The 23,470-nt window shown below is 44.2% G+C and overlaps 2 protein-coding genes across 5 annotated transcripts; one reads left to right on the forward strand and one right to left on the reverse strand.

Annotated features, from left to right (window-relative positions):
* Window positions 1–76: 76 nt before the first annotated feature.
* PIF1 (PIF1 5'-to-3' DNA helicase) lies at window positions 77–15,308 on the forward strand. Of its 3 annotated transcripts, XM_054981311.1 has the most exons (12): window positions 77–710; window positions 4,160–4,286; window positions 7,941–8,066; window positions 8,155–8,308; window positions 10,767–10,881; window positions 10,962–11,068; window positions 11,412–11,551; window positions 12,074–12,180; window positions 13,253–13,340; window positions 13,665–13,810; window positions 14,665–14,854; window positions 15,225–15,308. In XM_054981311.1, the coding sequence occupies exons 1-12, from the start codon at window positions 147–149 to the stop codon at window positions 15,251–15,253; spliced, it is 1,893 nt and encodes a 630-aa protein (XP_054837286.1). In that variant the 5' UTR covers window positions 77–146; the 3' UTR covers window positions 15,254–15,308. The 3 variants fall into 3 exon arrangements, with proteins under 3 accessions (XP_054837286.1, XP_054837285.1, XP_054837287.1); XM_054981310.1 differs by lacking the exon at window positions 15,225–15,308 and having other exon boundaries at window positions 14,665–15,205; XM_054981312.1 differs by lacking the exons at window positions 13,665–13,810; window positions 15,225–15,308 and having other exon boundaries at window positions 14,665–14,788.
* SNAPC2 (small nuclear RNA activating complex polypeptide 2) lies at window positions 15,281–20,640 on the reverse strand. Of its 2 annotated transcripts, XM_054981313.1 has the most exons (5): window positions 20,302–20,640; window positions 18,859–18,972; window positions 18,713–18,781; window positions 17,337–17,595; window positions 15,281–16,958 (listed from the first exon to the last, which is right to left on the reverse strand). In XM_054981313.1, exons 1-5 carry the CDS (start codon window positions 20,476–20,478, stop codon window positions 16,585–16,587), a joined length of 993 nt encoding a protein of 330 aa, XP_054837288.1. In that variant the 5' UTR covers window positions 20,479–20,640; the 3' UTR covers window positions 15,281–16,584. The 2 variants fall into 2 exon arrangements, with proteins under 2 accessions (XP_054837288.1, XP_054837289.1); XM_054981314.1 differs by lacking the exon at window positions 18,859–18,972.
* Between the last annotated feature and the right edge of the window lie 2,830 nt (window positions 20,641–23,470).

Below are 23,470 nucleotides of genomic sequence, written 5' to 3' on the forward strand. Positions count from 1 at the left end.
TGCTGCAGATTTGAATCCGTATGCAGTTAAAAGGCTGCGTTAGCCAGGCTGTCCCTGCAGAAATTGGTAGGTCTAAGAAGCCGATTTCGATGAGGTCGTTGTCGTTCCGCACAAGCCATTGATCTTAGCCCGTGACGATCTGCAGAATGCAGCCAGGCTTCCAACCGGACGGGCAGATTCGCTGCACCGTAGCAGTCGAGCATTTGGGTGCAGCGGTTCCGAGTCGAGTGCTGCTCCGGGATGCCTGGGTTACCTTGGGCCGCGACGAGTTCCGAGAGCTGGTCTTGCAAGTGACAAATAGCAGCGGCTCGGAGGCGCCCCGCAACTTCCCCTTACGTCGGGACGGAGTGCGGCTGTTCACGCGTTTTGTGAAGGACGGGAAGAGCTCGGTGCGCGTGGGGTCGGGCGCCATTCAGGCGCAGCTGCTGCTCTCGAACTGCCCTCCTGACCAGCTGCGGCGCTTCATTCAGACGCTGCGCATCAAGTTCAAGGCAACGCTGGAAGGGAGCAGGCCCGTGACCGAACGGACGAGGCTCCTGTCTGGCCTGCCGCGCACCTTCGACACAGTCAGCCCTGTGCAGCCCCGCGACTTACAGCTCGGGGGCGTCAGGCGAGCCCTAACTGATGTTGCAGCCACCCCCACCAAAGGCCAGACCCTCCGCTGCGAACCCCGAAAACGCGTCCGGGCGGAATTGGAGGAAGGCAAGCAGGTGAGACTTTGGCCTTAACTTTAAGCACTCTTGCCTGCTATTTAAGTAGCGTTTCTTTCTCCAGGTAAGTCATTTCCATTATAAAGCTGCTTCCGTATTGTTTTTTAAAAACAAAAGTATTAATAATAATAATGTTAAAGGGGCTTCACTTTACATGTTGTGTCATGGTTTAAATTAAACTGCTTATGAGCAGGACAGCTGAGAGCCACCATGGACCGCCCCCCCTCCCCAGACAAAGATTTCATTTTCCCCATCGTGCCCCTGATCCAAACCACATATAATAAAACAAATCATTTGACTTGCTGTAACCATGTATCTATAACAATAAGGATCCGGCTATGACATTTGTTACAAATCTAATTTTGCCTACAGTTCAACCAAAAAGGATGATCGCTCTTGCTGTTGCATCATCAGGTATTGCTGCAACTCTTTTAGCAGGAGGAAGAACTGCTAATTAAGTATTCATACTACTGGTAAATGTTGTGAGGAGGCTGCTAGTATCTCTATAAGCATTCTTAACTGTGTAAAAAGAAGCACCAACAGCTTTCCTAACTTCTTTCCAGCCCATCTGTTCCTGCCAAAAAAGTACCTTCCTCTTCATCTATTCAGTTTACACAGTCTGTGCCTCTCAATATTTTTCTCTATAGTCACCTGTCTAATTTTGTAGTTTTAGTCTTCCTGTATTAGAAACACTTAAATCTGATGAAAGGAGCTCTAGTTCACAAAAACATCACCTCACAATAAATCTTTAGTGAGTGAATCAGTAAGAAATCTATTTCAGTTTACCTTGTACCTTAACCTAGCACAAGAGCAGGAGTAAAAACATAGTGGTGGTTTATGAGAAATACTGGAAATTATATTGCTAACATTAAAAAAAGACTGCAATTTGTCATATAACATGAGACTTAATACCTTCAGGAGCAACATAGTTTTTCAAAGGGATATTAGATGTCCCACTAATATAATAATAATAATACCAATAACAACCCACTGCTTGAACAGTGTTTAAAATGTAATTAAATGATGTGAAATAAGTTCTAGCTTCAGTTCCACATTTATAACCACTAATGGCATAGTAATTCCATTACTATTCAGGTAAATGATGGGGAAAGCATCCTTTTTCTACTTTGGTGAATCATGAGGAAATATTAACTCAACCCTCCATAACATTACCAAAGGTTTGCTGCTGTGCTGCTATAAAGTGTATTCTCAGTTGCCAACTAAGATAGGAATGAGAAAGAGATAAGACCAGTACTGGGAAATAAGGGGACACACACACAAACACACTAAAGTGGGGGGAGAGAAATGAAGGCAGATTATGAAAGGACGAAAGCAAAATGAAGGAGGAGGAAAGTGTGGAAAAGTGGTAGGAAAATTAAGGAGCAAGATAAAGAAATGTTTTATTTTGTTGCAGCACACTAACAGGAGTGTACCCCTTTGCAAAATCTGGCAGCGCAGACGCTTAGTTGATGGGTTTAAAGCATCTCGTTGCAATAATGTGGAAAAGCAGGGCCAGCAGATAATCAGAGCTGCAGCTGTTTGTTCTGCCTTTTCTGTACTCCTAGTGGCTGAAGTGAGGAACTGCATTAAAAGTAAAATAAATTGAAATGCATTTGTTCAACATAGCTTGACTGGTTTCACAGGCTCTCAAGCTGACGTGACCCCTAGGGTTCCTAGGTCCCTTATACCCTCCCAGTGGGAGGTGGGGGACCCAGGACTTACCGTTTGAAGTCTCGCATGCGTGCGCTCCCAGAGAGGTGGCAAGTGATATCATCACGCTGTCCACAGGCATGCTCCCGCGCTTTGCATGGGGCCAAATCTAGCTCCAATGAAGCACAGAAGCATGCTGCCCACTTCAGGAAGTGTGAGCTTTGTGTGCTTTCCCAGATTGCCTACCAGTGGTGGGCAATCACTGGGGGTTTGCCACATCCTGCTGAAACCCATGGGAGATTGCTCGTCACCAGCAGGGAACTGATTAGCCTAGTGAGCCCTCTAATTATGAACCCCACACCCTTTGGAGTCGTGCCTAAGAGTAAAATCAAAAAGAGTCCAGTAGCACCTTTAAGACTAACCAATTTTATTGTAGCATAAGCTTTCGAGAATCAAGTTCTCTTCGTCAGATGCATGATCCGAACTGGTCCAGTTTGGATCATGCATCTGACGAAGAGAACTTGATTCTCGAAAGCTTATGCTACAATAAAATTGGTTAGTCTTAAAGGTGCTACTGGACTCTTTTTGATTTTGCTACTACAGACTAACACGGCTAACTCCTCTGGATCTACTGCCTAAGAGTGGCTCTGTGTAACTGGCAAAGTGTATCCAGTACCCCCTTTTTAGTTCTTCATGCATTTGAATAATAATGAAAGCAAGTGTGAGGAAAAATTCAGCCAGTGGTTTAGAGAATCAGAACATCAGGTGAACTTGGCTTACCTTCACCACTGTGATGAGTATTAAGGGGATAGATATTTGGCACTGCCTGCCTCTGTTGCTACTGAAAGCTAGCACCTGCATGCCACCCTCTTCAGCAGAGGATGTGTTAGCCTAGTCTAAAATAGACTAGGAGTTGTTCCCCCCACATTTTCCTGCAAGAATAGGTAAACTGCAGCCCCTGGACTGCCAGTGTTGTTGCACATGTGACCTACTTTCAATAGTGACTATAAGCATTCATGTAATTTTTCAAATTTTCAAAGCATTTTGCCTGCATTATCCCCATAATCCTTATAACTGTCAGGTCTGACATAAGTTCCTTGTTTGTTCTAACCAGAGAGACTCCATTTTAATCCTGTCAGTGTTTTAAGCTCTTCTTTTGCAGGTGACAAGCAGTCCAGAACAGTTATCTCGAAGAAGAGGAATGTTTTGACTACAGTCTTTCCAGCCCTGGGAAAGCTGCACTCTCAGCTTCAAGCCGTTTGTTTTGAGAACTATGGGGGGAGGATGGGAATTGTTGGGCTATGCTATTCTGTACCTGAACCTTTACCTTCATTCGTAACAATACCCGTGTACCAGCCAAGATATTGCATCTTGGTCCGTAGACTATAATGGTTGTTTATATTCAGTAAAAATCTTTTGAAACCAATGGACTCATGTCTAATTGCAAGAGATAGTCTGGATTGCAACTTTTAATAAGCCACAGTCTGACAATAACAGCTATATAAAGTAGACTAGATATAGTTCCCCCAGACTGGAGATGCAATGGCTTGCATAAGATGTGATTTGACATGTGGCGTTTCAGAGTCTTGACTAACATATTGTGCTTGCAAAGCACAATTCCTGCTCCTTAAATGAACTAGCAACTTTGAACAAAATGCCATTCAGATTGCATTTTCTCCCCTTTGGTGGTTCTACGTATAAGTGAGAAGGTAGTGATGGTGTGGCATTGTTATAAGTGCTTCATATTTAATGAGTTTTGAATGCAAGATTTGCCTTAAGAGAATGGGACTTCCCTCCAGGTGACTGAAATACAACCAGTGAAGAAGCTGCCTTGGTTGTGCTCCCGATCAGCACTCACACAGGAACAGGCAATGGTGCTGAACGCAGTGCTGAGTGGAAAGAACATCTTCTTCACCGGCAGTGCTGGTGAGGCAAGAGGGGGTACGGGAGGGATGCTTCATTTGGGAGGGGATGCAATGGCTCCATCAGCCATGCTGCAAGTTCCAAATCTCTTTGAGGGCTGGACGATCCTGGGGATTCTGATTCAAGATTTCTCATCACTAGGGGTGTACAAGCCAAAAATTTTCGGCTAAAGCCGAAAGCAGAAAGCCGAAAGAGGATTCTCTTTCATATAAGCCGAAAGCCGAAACGGCCAGCCGTTTCGGCTTTCGGCTTACTTTCGGCTTTCGGCTTTCAGCTTTTTCAATGGGAAAATGCCTCCGGCGTCTTCCCGGACGTCTGGGGGAGGCATTTTCCCACCGAATCAGCCCAAAATTGGTGGGGACCTTCCTCTAACCCCTCTCTACAAACCCCCCAAGTTTCAGACCGATTGGACTTTGGGGGGCCATGTTATGGCCCCCCAAAGCAGGTCCCCCTATCCTCCCATAAGAAAGCGAAGGAGCAGCATATTGTTAGCATGCTGCTGCTCATCTTCTTCATTATTTCCTATGGGGAAAAATGAAGAAGCAGGCTTCCTTTGCCAGGGGTGGCATTTTGCATGCAAAATGCCCCCTCACCATCAGGGGCCCTTCTCCCACCCCTCCTCCCACCCCCCACCAAGGCTCAGCCTGCTCCCACTTGGGGGGGCCATTTCATGGCCTCCCCAAGTAGGTGGTCTAATCTCATTCTCTACCACTGACAGCTGGGGGAGGCTTGTCTTGCCAGGGGTGGCATTTTGCATGCAAAATGCCCCCCAACCCTCTGGGGCCCTTCTCCCACCCCCCACCAAGGCTCAGCCTGCTCCCACTTGGGGGGGCCATTTCATGGCCTCCCCAAGTAGGTGCTCTAATCTCTACCACTGACAGCTGGGGGAGGCTTGTCTTGCCAGGGGTGGCATTTTGCATGCAAAATGCCCCCCAGCCCTCTGGGACCCTTCTTCCACCCTTCTTCCCACCCCCCACCAAGGCTCAGACTGCTCCCACTTGGGGGGGCCATTTCATGGCCTCCCCAAGTAGGTCCTCTCAGCCCCTAAAGTCCACCCCTTACAGCCCCACACAAACCCAATTCCCCCCCCCAGCTGCCACACACAGACCCAAATCCCCACATTAGCCCCTCACAGACCCAAATCCACCCCCACCTGCCCCACACCCATAACCCCAGGAACAGGCTGGCAAAGGCCAGCCCTCTCCCTTTGTTCCCTATGCTGGGAACTTCTAAACTCTCTTTCCCTGGGCAATTCTGCACAGCCCAGGGGTGCCACAATGGTGGGCACACTTCTGAGTGCCAGCTGGTCCCTGTGAAAGAGCACCTGAACCACAGACACCCTCCCTCAAATTCCCCCACCACCTACAGAGATGGCTGGCCAGCCAGCCCCATTGTTCCCTATGATGGGAACCAACTGCACAACAAAGAATAAAACAAGAACAACACAAAATAAAGTTTTTAAAAAATTATTTTCTCCCTTCCAAAGTACAAGTAGGCAAAGCATTATGACACATTACACCAGCAGTCCCCCACACAGAAAAATAACACAACTCACTTAACATCAGAGAATCCCAAAGCACGATTCCTGTCAAAAACACTTTATTTCTTGAACAGCTTTAGGTTACACAGCAGGGGGGAACACCAAAGGGCATGGCAGCACTATCTTACACAAAAATAACACAACTCACTTAACATCAGAGAATCACAAAAACACAATTCCTGGCAAAAACACTTTATTTCTTGAACAGCTTTAGGTTACACAGTAGGAGGGCACAACAGGGCATGATAGCAATGTACTACAAAAAATAATACAACCCACTTCACCGTTTTTGACAGCAATTGTGTTTGTGTATTTCTCTGATGTGAAGTGAGTTGTGTTATTTTTGTGTAGTACACTGCTTTCCTGCTCTGTTGTGCCTTCCTACTGTGTAACCTAAAGCAGTTACAGAAATAAAGTGCTTTTGACAGCAATTTTTTGGGGTGATTCTTTAATGTGAAGTGAGTTGTGTTATTTTTGTGTACGATACTGCTTCCATGCCCTTTGGTGTTCCCCCCCTGCTGTGTAACCTAAAGCTGTTCAAGAAATAAAAGTGTTTTTGACAGGAATCGTGCTTTGTGATTCTCTGATGTTAAGTGAGTTGTGTTATTTTTCTGTGTGGGGGACTGCTGGTGTAATGTGTCATTATGCTTTGCCTACTTGTACTTTGGAAGGGAGAAAATAATTTTTTAAAAACTTTATTTTGTGTTGTTCTTGTTTTATTCTTTGTTGTGCAGTTGGTTCCCATCATAGGGAACAATGGGGCTGGCTGGCCAGCCATCTCTGTAGGTGGTGGGGGAATTTGAGGGAGGGTGTCTGTGGTTCAGGTGCTCTTTCACAGGGACCAGCTGGCACTCAGAAGTGTGCCCACCATTGTGGCACCCCTGGGCTGTGCAGAATTGCCCAGGGAAAGAGAGTTTAGAAGTTCCCAGCATAGGGAACAAAGGGAGAGGGCTGGCCTTTTCCAGCCTGTTCCTGGGGTTATGGGTGTGGGGCTGCTGGGGGTGGATTTGGGTCTGTGAGGGGCTAATGTGGGGACTTGGGTCTGTGTGTGGCAGCTGGGGGGGAATTGGGTTTGTGTGGGGCTGTAGGGGGTGGACTTTGGGGGCTGAGAGCACCTACTTGGGGAGGCCATGAAATGCCCCCCCCAGTGGGAGCAGTCTGAGCCTTGGTGGGGGGTGGGAGGAAGGGTGGGAGAAGGGCCCCAGAGGGCTGGGGGGCATTTTGTATGCAAAATGCCACCCCTGGCAAGACAAGCCTCCCCCAGCTGTCAGTGGTAGAGATGAGAGCACCTACTTGGGGAGGCCATGAAATGCCCCCCCCCCAAGTGGGAGCAGGCTGAGCCTTGGTGGGGGGTGGGAGGAGGGGTGGGAGAAGGCCCCTGAGGGTGAGGGGGCATTTTGCATGCAAAATGCCACCCCTGGCAAAGGAAGCCTGCTTCTTCATTTTTCCCCATAGGAAATAATGAAGAAGATGAGCAGCAGCATGCTAACAATATGCTGCTCCTTTGCTTTCTTATGGGAGGATAGGGTGACCTGCTTTGGGGGGCCATAACATGGCCCCCCAAAGTCCAATCGGTCTGAAACTTGGGGGGTTTGTAGAGAGGGGTTAGAGGAAGGTCCCCACCAATTTTGGGCTGATTCGGTGGGAAAATGCCTCCCCCAGACGTCCGGGAAGACGCCGGAGGCATTTTCCCATTGAAAAAGCCTAAAGCCGAAACGTTTCGGCTTTTTTTCTTTCGGCTAGCCGAAACGTTTCGGCTTAGCCCGAAACGTTTCGGCTAACCTGAAAGAAGCCAAAACACTTTTGTTTCGGCTTTCTTTCGGCTTTCAGAAAGCCGAAATGCACATCCCTACTCATCACTATCATTAATGCGGCTCCAGCACATGTAGCACCCCTCCATTGTATGCTGAAATCTGATGTTTCTGTTCTTTTTCTGAGGTGTAGGTGGGGAGTGACATCTGTAGTTATTAAATTATACCTTCTCTATCTGCCATTAGCCATTTAAATGGTTCTCACATAATGGGAAGTTGAAAATGAGCAGAGAGAAGGTGGAAATGGAACTGAAAGGGAGACTAAACGGACATTGACTGTGTCTTAGACAACTGTTCTTTCCAAAGGGACTGGAAAATCCTACTTGCTGAAAAAGATTGTGGCCTCACTGCCTCCGAACAGCACTTACGCCACAGCCAGCACAGGGGTGGCAGCATGTCAGATTGGTGGCACCACGCTCCATGCCTTTGCAGGTAACCAAGGCCCTGGGAAGGAAGCAGGGCAGAAAAGCCCAGTACTAGAATGCTGATGATGCTCTCTTTCTTTCCCAAATATTTGCAGGTATTGGCTCTGGAAAGGCCCCCCTACATCAGTGCATTGAGCTGGCTAAGAGGTCAGGGGTGCGACTGCAGTGGTTGAATTGCCACCATCTAATCATTGATGAGATCTCTATGGTGGATGGAGAATTCTTTGATAAACTGGAGGAAGTGGCCAGGTGTGTACTTAGTGGGAATATTTCTGCACCTACTTTTGTCATGTGTAGCGGAGTTTAGTGGTATTAACAAAGCAGGACACAGCTGTTACCAAGTTCTGCCTTGATATAAGCTGTATTTCTGTCCTCAGCGGATAAAAGAGTGCAGAGACATAGTGGTTTTGGAGGGGGATGGAGGACGAATGCTCTGAGCCTAGATTCTGTAACAAGCAGCTCTACAAAATTCCTTTGCTTACATATACTCTTCAGTTCCACATCTAGTATAAGGCACTACTATTACGTGCACAGGCATTGTAAGGGAAGTGTGATATGTGGGTTGAACAAGGCAGGAAGGCTTTTCATTACAGTGGTCTCCAAGACAGGAAAAGCTTCAACTTATTGGCAGTTGCTCAAAGTGCATTCTCAGCAATCCTAAACGTGGCCTTATAAGGCAGGTCCCTGTTCTCCCATATTACAGGCTAGGTTGGTAGTGGTGGTAGCAGCAGTGGTTGTAACGAGTATTTATCCAGTCTGCTCATGGATGAGCTGAGAATTCAGTCTGTAGTCTTAACCATAGTGCTATGCTAACTCTCTATCCCTACATTAATGTGATGCATTAAACAGTTACAGATATTTTCCTCTGCTTCCACCTATTCATGAAATCTTCTAAAGCTCTTACAGGGTTTAGCAGAGAACTTTGCCTTAGACTCTGGAATCCTGATGGACTTTGACTTTTTTTAAAAAACCTGCCTTTGGAACTTTTTTTGCAGCTTCTCCTTACATTACCTTAAACTTTTACCTCAGGAGGGCCCTGGTCACAACCAATACTCATTTTATGTTCACACTTACAGAGCTTCAGGTGTTCTCTTCTTTACCCAGGCTTATACCTTCTCTTCAAGATTTGAATCCCACTGCTAGCACCACCTGTGCTGTTTTGCCCTGTTTTGTGTGACCTATTTATTGCTCATTCCCAAAAGGTCTCTTCTGCATAACTGGTCTCTTCTGTATAACTAGTATTATAGAAAGGCTTTGTTATAGATGGTACTATGATACAATGGTCAGTACACAGGAGTGGCTGTGAGGGGGGGGAGAGGGATCCTTTCTTGCTTAATCAGAAGTAGAATTTATTTATAAGAACATGGGTGATGGTTGCAGAGGTTTGATATGCATATTGGTTTCAGAATAGTTCACAAGCTTGGTGGTTCCATCAATAGTATGTATTCTCAGACTCCATCATAAAGACTAATTTTCCACAGAGATCTTCACTAACAGAATAAACTCCGTTCTCATCCACACAGACATAGATTCACTCAGGCATTTCAACATAGCTTACCTGCCATAGATAGAGACACTTTCAAGATTCCAGACAGTTTGCCTGACTTAGCCAGAATAACCTTTCTCTGAAATCCATAAAGACTGACTCAGATGCACACAGTTTGCCAGACTTTTAGACAGAGGGAATACTTTCTCTGAGATACACACAGACAATTCAGACTCCACACAGATTGCCTGACTTAGCCAGAATGAACACTTTCCTTCTGCACTCTAAAAAGTGCTGTTCACTCTATCTCCCAAGTACACCGTCCAACCACATCACACTCCACTCACTCATCCAGCCCTCCTCCTCCTTTTCTCAGAGGCTTCCATTTAAACCTACAGTAACAAATATAAAAAACCCATGTTAACCACCAGAAATAAAATATAACTTATTTACATGACGACTGAGGGGTGACATGATAGAGGTTTACAAGATTATGCATGGGATAGAGAAGGTAGAGAGAGAAGTATTTTTCTCCCTTTCTCACAAAACAAGAACTCATGGGCACTCAATGAAATTGCTGAACAGTCAGGTTAGAACGGATAAAAGGAAGTACTTCTTCACCCAAAGGGTGATTAACACATGGAATTCACTGCCTCAGGAGGTGGTGGCAGCTTCAAGCATAGACAGCTTTAAGAGGGGATTGGATAAACGTATGGAGCAGAGGTCCATCAGTGGCTATTAGCCACAAGGTATAGATGGAACTCTCTGACTAGGGCAGTGATTCTCTGTATTCTTGGTGTTTGGGGGGGGGGCAATCAGTGGGAGGGCTTCTAGTGTCCCTTCCCCACTGGCTGACCTCCTGAGGACACCTGGTTTTTGGCCACTGTGTAACACAGAGTGTTGTACTGGATGAGCCATTGGCCTGATCCAACATGGCTTCTCTTACGTTCTTATGTACACGCAGAACGTTACCGGCTTGGTACAGAGAATCCAAGGACTATGGTAGAATCTGGATTGCACCATACATATAGTGTCACTGTAGTGTCACTGAGCTGCTGCTGTGACAGTCTCAAGTGAACACTGGTATCAGACCTGTGGTGGAAGGATTGTTTGGCTATCATGGCAGGAGTTTAGCGGGTTTCAGAGTTTGTATTCCATTCTCCTGGGAAAGGATGATAGCTGCTCAAGGAGAGTGGTTATTTTTGTATGTTGCATTGGTAGAACTGTCAGAAAATGTGAGAATCCATTTGGAGGAATCCAACTCATCATCTGTGGAGACTTCCTGCAACTACCTCCAGTCAGCAAAGGCACGGAGCAACCCAACTTCTGCTTCCAGGTATGTTGCTGCCAATGTTGCTCATTACATATCCAGCCACTAGCTGGCCTATAACTGGAGTCAAAATTGCTGTTTCACAGGCAAAGAGCTGGCAGAAGTGTATCCACTTGAATATGGAACTGACCAAAGTGCAGAGACAGACTGAGAAGGACTTCATTTCTCTTCTGGATTCAGTTCGCCGGGGCAGGTGTGAAGTCAGCTCTTCCTATAGTAGGCTCAGTAGCTATGATAGTGTTTGGTTTTTTGTCCATGCAGGTCTCATGATGACTAGCATCAGCTTTTTTAATCCCCCAGGGTTACTGAAGAAAAAACTTGGTGGGAAAGACCTGAGTGGGCATAAGAATACATGCACACATACAGAGTTAGAGTGCTATTTTGGTGTGGTTATAAGTTCCGTGTTTTTGTGTAAGGAAACAATGCAAGCTGGATGTGGCCAGCAAGATACTACGTTGAGCCTATCTAGGTACAAATATAGATAGGTTCTTGTGTTAGGGTATCATTCATTAAATGCTCTCATCAATCTTTGACAGATGTACAGATGAGGTCACCAAACAGCTGGCTGCAACAGCAACCCACATGGTAGAAAGAGATGGAATCCTGGCCACTCGGTTGTGCACCCACAAGGAGGATGTGGAACTAACAAATGTGAAACGACTGCGGGAGCTATCTGGTGAGAATGCTGAAGACAAGGGCTGTAGAAGCCACTGCAAGGGACAGAGAGACTTCCAGTTATGGCAAGATCTGTAGAAGGCAGGGGACAACAATGGGGATCTTTCCATAGCAGTTTCTTTCTGGACAAAACTGCAATGAAAGAGATCATTATGGAATCGGACACCTTGCGTCTCACCAGAAATTAAGTTTTCCCATCCTGAGATTCTTCTGCTGAGAATGACAAGGATTGCTTAGTCTGAGCAGAGGCAAAAATGGGAAGGTTTCGTTTAGTTTTGTTACCGTTTCACAGAAACCACATGTGGTAGGACTTAATGTCTGGGATTTGGAGGATAATGCTTTGGGAGTGGCATTTAGAATGTGAAATGCTTGAGTTTCATTATCTAGAGCTATGGAATTGTCTACAACTGGGACCTTGTACAGACAACTTAGCTTTTAGGGAAACATGTGAAGAGTAGCTCTTTGAAAAGACATTGAGAAGTGAAGCAATTACAAGTTCTTGCATGTGGGTTGCCTTTTGTAGGAGAACCAAGGTCCTTCAAGGCTGTGGACAGCGACCCTATGTTGGTAAAAACTTTAGATGCACAGTGTCCAGTTAGCAGCATCATTGAACTTAAACTGGGTGCCCAGGTAAGAAGAAAATGTCATGTGGTGTTGCCTAGGCTTAGCAGTAGTTCAGGGGTGAGCAATGTGATATGACCTCCACCTAAGGAGGCTGTTATTTGTTATTTTACTCACTAGCGCCACAGGATTGGCTTTGTTTTCATGGGATCATGTAAAAAGGAACCTTCATTCTTAGAGCTAAACCACACGAGATGAATTACACGAGGACATTCAAGTGAAGTGAGATGCAATGTTGGCTTAGGAAGCGTAGTTTGAATTTCACCCCTCTCTACAGAGCTGGCTAGATAATTCCTCAGAGAGTTTGTTAATTTCACCTCTCTACAGAGCCGGCAAGAATCTTTCCACAGAGAGTTATTTAATAATTGACAGAGCCTCCAGGGAGGCAAAGAGGAAATTAGAGAGGATAAATTCAAACTACGCTTCCGGGCTAACATTGCGTCTCCCTTCACTTGAGCGGCCTCATGTAATTCGTCTCATCCGGTTTAGTTTTTAGCTGGAGTTCCCCTGGTGTACAATATGACCTCATCGGAAGTTTACCTGTTGAATCAACGAAAAAGCAGAGCAGTTGCAAAGGGATTTCTTTTCTATAGCAATTATTTGGTAACTGGTCATCTGGAGAGTCATGGCTGCACTTACCGATAATTACTGACTAAAATTTGGAATTTTAGGTTTACAAGCTTGAGTGAATCTGAGAATTCTTTGTACGTGTTAATTTCCATTACTTCTGTCCCATTAAGACATAGTCTTGTCTAGTAGCTTTATATGGCTACAAGTGTGCCTTCGGGACTGTGAATTTTGCTGCCATTAGAACAGCTGTATGTCATTAGAACAGCTACAAAATATCCTGAACCAGTTCCTGCTAGGCCATGTAATGTGTGGGCTCTGCATCACTTCTACAAATTGTAAACTCTGGCACTCCAACATTGTCAAATACTGCAGGAAGTCATTGATTTTTTTAAAAAAGCAGCATCTGAAATACTCAAGCTTTCCCCCAAAGATTAAGTGTATGTGACCCTTTTTGTGAATGTTCTGTGACAAAGGAAAGCCTTGTGGTGGTTCTTGTTTCTTCTTCCACTAGGTGATGCTTACCAAGAATCTGGATGTGTCTCAGGGTTTGGTGAATGGGGCTCGTGGAGTTGTGATTGGTTTTGAAACTGAAGGAAAAGGTTGGTTTCTAAAAGGCATACTTGATAGTGGCTTTTGGGTCTCTTTCCTGAAAAAAGAGGGCATTGTGAACCATTGGCATCTCTGCTGTCTGCAACAACTTTTTGAAAAATAACTACTTTGTTGCCTAGCTTTTATTCTTTTCTGCTATATCTTAACTTTAATTGAACTCACCATATTCATTTGGAATGCTTGATGAAGGCTGCTATGGCTGAAATAGACACTTTGAGAGCCACTGTATGAAGCAACTCAAAACATAATTGACTTCTTCCAAGGTTAGGCATAAGAAAGAATGCATCAGGATCTGACTTGTGTTATTCCTATAGGGCTGCCTAAGGTGAGGTTTCTGTGTGGTGTTACTACTGTTATTGGGTTGGAACGATGGGTCTTAAAGGGACCAGCAGGGACACATCTGACTCGCCAACAGTTGCCCCTAAAACTTGCCTGGGCTATTTCCATCCACAAGAGCCAGGTTAGTGAATCTTCTCATGGTATCTGGTGTAGCATAGTGGTCAACTATCAGCATAAAGCAAGACCTCTTAAAGATAGAACAGCATATCTGGACTCAAGTCCCCACAGTAGTTTGTCTCAGTTTCAGAGGGGAAGCCATGTTAAGTCTGTTGCATAAAAAATGAAACAGAATTCCATTGTTATCTTATGGACCAACATAGTTTATTCCAATATAAGCTTTTGTGAGTCAAAACTTACCATCAGGTTCAATGTTTACATTCAAACCAGCTGTTTATAGTTGGAGCTACAAGCAACGGATAGGCAGGTATGGGAAGATGTTATAAAGAGGCTTGTTTGAAATAATATCCCATACAGGAGAAATCAATCGAAGTGGCTTTTATTATTTTCTTTTACATTTCTTTTGTCTTTATACACTATTTTGTAGGGATCTAGAGTGTCTGTCTGTCTGTCTCTCTCTCCCCCCCTCTCCCCCCCCCCAACTGTTGCGGTCCATATGAAATTGCTTTGGCTTCTATAAGCCAAGACTCTCAAGAAACATTTTTCTGCATCTGAACCTATGACCACACAGAAAAAAAATCTTGCAAAGGTGGTTAGGTGCCTTGAGACAATCTCTGTCTCCCGTGCATGAATTAGAAAAGGAGTGCTACTCTTGCTTCAGGAACAGCCACGTAACTCCTGTTTATATCCCCATCAATAGTTATTGGGGATGCTTTCTCCCTGGTATGACGCCTCAGTTTCATCTTTCCATTAGTATAAATCATACTGGTCTCTTATTGCATTGTTGGCATTAATATACTAATTGCTTCAGTGGGTACTTGCTACATAACTAACTTATTTCTTTTTCTCCTGAATTAGGGTATGTCTCTAGATTGTGTTGAAATCTCCCTAGCTCGTGTCTTTGAATGTGGCCAGGCTTATGTGGCACTCTCTCGGGTGCGTAGTCTTGCAGGCCTTCGTGTTCTGGATTTTGATCCCAAGGTAGTGAAAGCTAATTCCTCTGTGTTGAAGTTCTACAGTCGCTTGAGGAAAGAAGTTTTTAGCTCAGGTAATGTGAATCTGTTATTAAGCTACTCTAATCATATATAGTGCAGTTTGCATTCTGCAAATCACATATGGGGAATAAAATGAGGAGAGTGGCACACAAACACCCCACACATACACAGCTACACTGTAGTAACAAACCCTTATGGTTCAGGAATCCCAAAGTAACTATATTGCTAGCTTGTCTGTTTTACTTTACTCAGCTCTCTCTAAATTATTTTTCCTTTTTTTTTCATAAAGACTGAGGACAGTTAAGCCAGTGTTGCATTAAATATGGGAGCAGATCACACAATGTTGGTATCTTCATTCTCACTAGAGGAAACACTTCCCTATCTGGTGATGTCACTCATGTAATTTCTGTGTTTGTTCTTCAGGCTTCTCTGAACTCCTACATTCAAGCTGAAAAGGAAAACTGAGGCAAGACAAATGCTGAGCATTCTTTAATCCATTTTATTACTTATTTTGTTGGATAATCTACAAATACCATTTGGAAAAATATTTTTGTTGGTTAGCTTGGCTCTAGTGTTCAACCACAGCATACAAGTTCATTCTGTTGCTGCTAAAGGATGGGCATGTGTTCATCTTGGGGTATCCCTTTCCACAATTAAAGAAGATGAACCTGGGGTAGGTGGAATATATCGGTTCTGTTTTAAAGTAAACTGGGGAAAGGCATTAAACTTAAGCTCTGTACTTGTCATGATTAAATACTCATCATGAATCAGTTTTTCTTCTGTTTAGTGTATATTTGTACATTCTCTCTGTATAATGTTAACTTGTCACTGAATAAAAAACAGAACTTACAAATAAAAGCTAGCTATTCTTCCCTATTGCTCTTAGAAGTCTGCCTTGATTGTCAGCATTAATAAATATCCCTGCTAAACTATCAAGTAATGCTCCCTTAACACAATAATACCAGGCAGCAGTAGTAATGGGAGCCATGTCGATTAGTGTTCACTTTTAACATATACAAATCTAGCTCCATATTATACAGCTTATGTTCTTTCTCCTACATTTTGTCTGCCTTTCGCAGGTAATGTGGTAATAGTTTGCCAAAACTCAATCACCTCTGTATATTTCACAGATGATACAGTGATGGCATAGTCATCCATTGTTTTTCATATCATTACCAGAGGTCAGGGAAGTGGGTAAAGTACGCATTTTAATACCACAGTATATAGTAATTCTTCATATGATATTATAAGATTGTGAATGTCACAGTTTAAGCTTTCATGACGGCAGCAGCTTATTCTAATACTGTACCAGATATTTGATTGCTAATGACTATTAGCCTGGGCAATAGTTATAGCTACATAAGAAGTGAACATCCTTTCATATTTCCATACTAGAGCATAAATATGCTATAGAAAATGCTGTGGTTGAGGCATAACCTTTAAGGCAGTTACAGCTATTGGAGCCATTTCTAATCTCTACATACCAGTGGCTGAAGTTATGGGAGTATGAATCCCCTTGGCCAGAATCAACCCATCTAACAAAATGAACTGTTAAAATGATCCAGGATGAAAAACACTGCTACTAGGCAAGCAAAAGCAATGTACGTGTTCTGCAGAACACTCACACACAACACTATTCACAGAACAAGATGTAAAGAGCTGGCCAGGCAACTTAAATATACAGTGCTGCTATGAAATCTATGGTAAGACAGCTCTGAGAGGAAGCCTTAAATAGCTATCACAAATATTTTGAAAAGACAATTCTGTACATAAAATAATTTCTTCAGTCCAAGCTCACTTTCTTTTGTGCCAAAATATTCAAAGGAAGTAAAAATGAGTTCACAGGACAGATACCCAAAGTCTTCCAGTCCACAGCAGAAGGCCCAGGAGCATCAGCCTTGGAAGAATCTGTAGAATTAGCATCTTTATGTTGTGGATGGCTGTTACTGATCTGGTACAGCGGGAGAGACGCATTGTATAAATCTCCACTACTGTTTGCATTCTGGCTCGAATCTGCTTGCTTTTGGCTTCTCTCACCAGCATAGTGAGCATTTAACTCCATACAGCATTTGTGCATGTGACTCCTCAGCTTTTTAATATCTAGAAAGACCAGCTCTTCTGGAAGAGATAGCAACAGATCCAGGACTACAGCTGCCTCTGCAAAAATCAAAACATGGGAGATAGTGGCTACCCACATGCCATACATAGAATTCTCTAGCCTGAGCTCCCACTGCAGATTCTCACAACTCTTGCCTGTTTTGTCCTGGTTCTGCATCCTCTCTCCAGGAAGGATGGCAAGGAAAATGGTATACTTTTTTTGTTTCCCCCCATTAATAAATAATATCTATGTTTGTCCCTTATCCAGAAATGAACAGACAATCTAAAATGTATACAAATACATATAGATTTGTCTAGAGTGCTTGTACTTCCCCTAATTATATTGGGGAGAGATGATTGTGAAGTCTGCAGTACATATCTCTACATACTTCAGCATTGTAATGCCATTTATGCTGTTCCCGCTCAAACTCTACTTACCGCCAGGTGAGAGTTCTGGTACTTTGGAACCACTTGACAGCATGGAAAGGTACTTGTAGATCTTTTCAAAGTCCACATGGAATCCTTGCTGTTCTGCAGGAGCCTGTTCTGCATTTGATGGAAGGATTACTGTCTGCAACTTTTCCCTTTGCTCATCATGTGCAGCTGAGGATGGATACTGTGGGTTCTTTGTGTCCACAGGCTTTGGGGGCACAGAATGAAGCAAACTGAGAGGCTCAGTAGATGCAATAGTTAAAACCTAGAAGGGTAGGAATAGACAGTCAAAAGACCTCCAATGAAGAGGCAGAGCTGGCTAAAAATGAATCCATCTAAGATGAAAGTTATGTGGATGGGGAGGACCAGGCCTCTGGAGGGTGAGTGCAGCTTACCAGCTCTTGATGGAGTCTGCTTATCTTTGGTGGATACTGTGAAGAGCTTGGGGGTTTGGTTGGATACCTTGCTTTCCTTGGATAAGCAGGTGTCCAGAGTGACAAAGTTGGCATTCCAAGCTGTTTGTCTCGGTTAGATCTGGTCACAGTGATTCACATCACAGTCACCTCCAGGTTAAACTACTGTAATTCCATCTATGGCTGCCCTCTGTTGGCTGCCCTTGAAGCCAATGCAGCTGCTAGGCTCCTGACCGATTTATCAGGCTCTGCCTATATGCATCCTATTTTATGGCAGCTGTGTTAGCTTCCAATTGGTTTCTGGATCAAATTCAAGGAGTTGGTTTTATCATTTAAAGCCCTACATGGTCTGGGACCATCAAACTTGAAGGACCAGCTCTTAATACGGTCCCCCATTAAGTCTGCATTATTCATCTTGCAGCTTACTCATGGTGCCTGGCCCCTGAGTGGCTTGTCTTTCTTCCACCAGGTCAAGGCCTCTCTCTGTGGTGGCCCCATCTTGGTGGAATGTTTTGTCTGAAAATATGCCTGCCCTGCAGGATTTATTTAGGTTTCACAGGACATGCAAGGCAGAATTGTTTTAGCAGGCTTTTAACCAGCCATGATATATCATGGAATCTTTGCCACTTTTTTTACACTATTGATTGTATTTGTAGAACCCCTTAATTGTAGTGATGTTTTTAGTTTTAATATATAAGATTTCTTGTTGTTTTTAATGTTGCAAACTGCTTTGGTCCTCGTTTGAGGAAAAGTCCATATAAAAATCAAGTTAATAAATAGAAGTGAGTCCATCCTTATTATGAGTCATGCCCCAACAGCTAAAGATTCCCTATGGTGCAGAAAGCATTTTCCAGCATTTGTCTTCTCCAAAAGATAGGATGAATGGCCAACCTGGATCTCCCATGCTACTGCATTAATGATAGTAATCACCTGGTCCTAATAATGTGTAAGAACATACACCACACTTACCTGGGAAAATGCAGTTGTCACACTATTCTCAAGACCACCTGTCAGCTTCTCAGCCAGCTCTGTCCAGACCTAAAAACAGGAAGTCTCACATAAAGATCTAAATAACTTCCAGCTCAACGTAACCCACACTCATAATCATCTTGTACCTCAATAGGTGCTGGAGTTGGGCCATCCTGACGCTGACGCTTCAGAGACTGATATTGCGCTTTGACTGCTTCCCTCGCCACACGTTCTTTCAGTAGTTGTACAAAGGCCAAGATCTGTGACAGAACATTTTACAGACTAGATCCAATGAGTGGTTTGGAAAAGAAGAAGCCTTCCACCCTTCTGCTGCTTCTAACTTTAACTATGAAGTTACCTGCCTAACAGATACACACTTTGTGTATGATAATGTGAACCCTGACTCACGAAAGCTTATGCTTGAATAAAACTTAAGCAGCTACTGGCCTCTTGTTCAGTTCTGAAAAGCTGGTTATCATTCCACTAAATACTAGCAGATTTTTCTGTTACAGGCTCAGCAATATTTGTACATTTTGCTATGCTGGATCCCCAGCCATGGCGAAACTTTGGTAATCCTAACCTCACTGTGAATCAACTTCAACAGATTATTCATAATTATTTCCACGCAGAGACAGGCTTGTGTGGTTCCCCTGCTGATGGTGCAGCTGCTGATACACTGCAGTAGCAATGGGGCTTTCACATGGCTAGTTGCCCCAGTCTCCCAGTAGTGTCCATCTGCCCTCCCTCAACAGCTGAAACTTTAAAAAAATCAGAGATACACCTTCTCCTTTGTATCTCTGCAACAGAAGGGACTAGAGACTTCCTTTTTTTGGAAAATGAAAGCTGTGGATTCAGGGAATCTGTAACATCATGTTATAATGGTAAATTGATGTAACAATATTTAACTGCAGATTGTTTTAAATTGCTCCAAGAAGTATTGAGGAAAAGTCTCCATGAGATCAGTGTTAAGGAAAACAGCTATGTGGGTAGCAAAATCGTAACTTTCTCACCCACATGGCAGTCATTTAAAACTTTGAAACAAGACACATTTGAGAAAGGTCAGAGAACAACGGGGGAAATTCACCATGATGCTGTGAGGAAGTAAGAAAACCAGCCCCACAACAGCCCCTTCTCTGGGGCAGATAACCCTCCTTTGTTGGTAAGCAGACGTTAACAAGAGGCAGAAGCTTAACCAACATAAGCTTATCACCAGCCACTGGCCTCCCCTCAACGATAAGGACTGCAATTATTTCCCATGATCCCAGAAACTTTCAGTATGAGCCGATCACAAACTTGTACTAATTGTGCAAATCCTCTGCTAGTATTTCAAAAAGCTGTTTTAGAACTCAATGTAAGGGTCTTAACCACTGCCCTGCCCCAGTTCACACATTAACCCAACAATTATTAAAGAATGCAAGTCATCCTTTCAAATGCAAACCCTGCTATTTAAGGCCAGGGCCACCTGCAGAGCCCTCCACTTATGCCCTAACTCAGCACTCCGCCCGTTTTTGCTTAGCTTTGCAGTTATCGACTGCGCAACTGAATGCAGACTTTCCGTGCTCGAATGCGGCCCTGAACAGCGCACCCACCTCAGCCTCATCCCTCCAAGGCAGATATTTCTTCAGTAGTTCTGGGCGCAGCGGACCCTCCGTGTGAGCTCTTAAGGCCTTGAGAAGGCGCCTCTTTTCTTGATCTGTCCAAACGTGGGCAACGGGACCCAGATCATAGCGAGCAGGGGCCGAACGCTGCCTCGATGGCGGCTTCATAACGAGAAAACGCGGAAAGCCTCTGCTCTCTATCGCCCACTGGCCATGCCTAATTCGGTGCTGCGGTGTTTAGTCGCCTCCCGTCTCTGCTCCAGCCATCCCACTCTTCGCTGCCATGGCGACAGACCGTCCCTACTTCCCCGTCCCGCAGCCACACCTTGAACGACGACCGCCTTTGCACGCCCAATAGTTTTCCACAAAGGTGTCGCGTACTAATGACGCAAAACGGGGGCCGAAGAAGACCAGAACTCAGCGGAGGAGCGCTTCCGAACCCCCGCCCTTCGGACAAATGGCGGGGAACGGAGGGTCATGTTGTTGGTGACGTCACCCAAGAACTCTTGTTGTCGTGACAACAGGACGGCAGCTGCCGTCTTGCCAGGGGTTCTGCAGACACCGAGGTGGGGGGAGAGGGCTGCCCCGTAGGGAATCCCAAGGTCCCTGTTGCTATAGTGATAGAGCTGTGCTGCCTCCAGTTTTGTCGAGTGGGAGGCGTTGTGCTCGAACGGCTGGATAGGTGGAAAGAGCCGCTTCAGGGATCTTTGTCCTCTTTGTCAAGGGCTCGGTATGAGGAGGGGCTCAAGCAAGCAAGGAGTCAGGTTCTTGTTTTGTTCCCCTTGCTTTGAGGACCGAATAAACGCCGTGACGGGTGGTTCCGCTTTAGTTCGGGGCCGTGGCTCTGGGAAGGAGAGGAGATTTACCCACCATTACAAACTTCGGTACCATATCAGACTTGACGGGGATGTGAAGCATATTCCCACAATAGCAATGAGTGTGTTTCTGTGCCTGCCTTCTAGCAGGCAAAAAATCAGCAGACGAAACTTCTGCCACCCATGTAGAGGGCGTGGTGGGGAGAGTTAAATCCATAACAATGGATGGGAAAAAATCTTATATTGGATCCACAGTTTGGTCCCTGCTCCCTTGTCTCATTCTATTCCATATGCTCTATGAGATGTCTGTATCTTATAGTAGTTATGCTTGTTTTATTTTCCTTGTAGAACTCTAGAAAATGTGGAGGAGTACACTTTTACTGCTTGTGATTTGGAAAAAGAAAGTCCTTATGAGGATTACTGAATATTATCATGATGATTCTAAGATCCTACAGAGCTCTTGCTTGCTCTTTTGGATTTGGGGGCATTCCAAAAGAAACAGGTAGTCTCACAGAGTTCAGCTCACTTGAGAGGGGATACAGCAGCCTGGTAATGTGGAGCAAAAGGGAAACTTCACGAAACCTTCCACTAATTGACCAGGATTGCTTGAGACTCTCAGAGTACTGTCCTAGACAGGACTTAGAGGGGTGCAGCTTTGCTTAGGGTGGCATTGTCAGCCTCTCTAAGCATTGTAACCAAGAATAATAAGACTACCCCCTGTTCTGTGGATGTTTGTATTGTGCCCTGTCTTCTCATGTCTGATCAATTGCAAATAACTTATGCTATTCTCGGCTCATGTAGATTGCCTATTCTTACAGGCTCCATCTTTGTTCATATTGGGATCAAGGAGATTACTCTGCAAGCCTCTATGGATAGATTTTGTGCTTGATATGACTCTCACCTACAACTGGAGCCTAGAGAATAGAGGTCAGGTCTTGCTGCTCAGGGCTGTAGCTCTCTTTGTGGATGACAAGGTGCAAATATGTAAAGCAAGGTGGGAGGGAAGCTGCCACTGTCCCTTTAGATGCAGAGGTGTAGTTAGCAGGTTTTTGCATGTGGAGCTTTGAATTTTAGGGCTCCAGAAATTGTTTTCCAGTGCTTCTGTGGGTGGCAGCATGCCAACTGCAAGCAAGATATTATTTGTGCCCTTTATGCAGCTATAACTCCCCGTCACGATTGTTAAGATGCAAGTCAGTGTTCAGATCATTTTCCTGGATCCTTTCATCTTAAGGAGCATCAGACCTGATGATATGGCCTGATGATGTGTGAAATAATTACTTGTAAATATGCTAATACCTCTGTTGAACTTCTTAGAGAAGCTGACAAGAAACCAGTTGTCTGACAGCATATCTGAGGAGTTCAGTAGGTTATGTGATGCCTCATTCTTCACAATCCACATTTTTTAAATAACATTTTTATTTTTTTTAGACAGAAAATAGGGAATAAGAAGTAGAGGGGGGGTAGAAGGGAAAGAGAGAACAAAAACAAAAAGTTACATGTCTATTACATTGCACCATTCACTTTAATACATGTCTTAGTATTCTGCTAATCAGCTCTCTATTTGCAAATTTTTCCATTTGTCTTCTGTAGTGTCCATAAAGGACACTATAGGAGCTTTTGCTCTTTATTGACTGGGACTGATATGTGGTTTAATTTAAAAAGTTCTGGTTTCAAGGGTAGTGGAGTCATGAGTATCTGTTGTAACATTGTATGCACCGTCTTCCAGAACTCCACTGCTCTTTTGCATGTCCACCACGTATGGTAATAAGATCCCAGTATCTTCACACACTTCCAGCAATTATTTGACATAATTAGGCGAGATTTACCTAGCCTAACTGGGGTTAGGTGCCACCTATAAAACATTTTATATACATTTTCCTTCAACGAGGCCGATTTTGTCATCTTTAAATTACTTTTCCACATTTGTGACCATTGCTCTAAATCTATTATGTGTCCCACATTCTCAGCCCATTTTATCATAGTATCTTTGACCTCCTCCCCCTGTAATTTTGCCTCTATAAGTATAGCATGTATTTTCTATATCATTTTAACATTGGTACCACATAGTATCACATCAATGTTTTCATCCTTTTCGTAAAAGCCTATTATTTTATCTTTTTTGTATCTAGATTCCAATTGTGCCTGGCCCCACCATCCCAACTCAATATCTAACTTTGCCATTTCTTTTGGATTTTTTAGTAGCCCAGCTGGTTTCAGTAAGATCTTCTAGGTGGGAGTTTTTCCCTCTTTTTTTCAACGAAGGATGTGTAAAGGCTTCAACTGGGGAAACCCACAAAGGGATTTTCTCATAAAAAGTAGATCTCATTCTTTCCCAGACCAGTACT

This window comes from Eublepharis macularius, chromosome 5, assembly GCF_028583425.1.
Source record: "Eublepharis macularius isolate TG4126 chromosome 5, MPM_Emac_v1.0, whole genome shotgun sequence".
Classification (NCBI taxonomy): domain Eukaryota; kingdom Metazoa; phylum Chordata; class Lepidosauria; order Squamata; family Eublepharidae; genus Eublepharis; species Eublepharis macularius.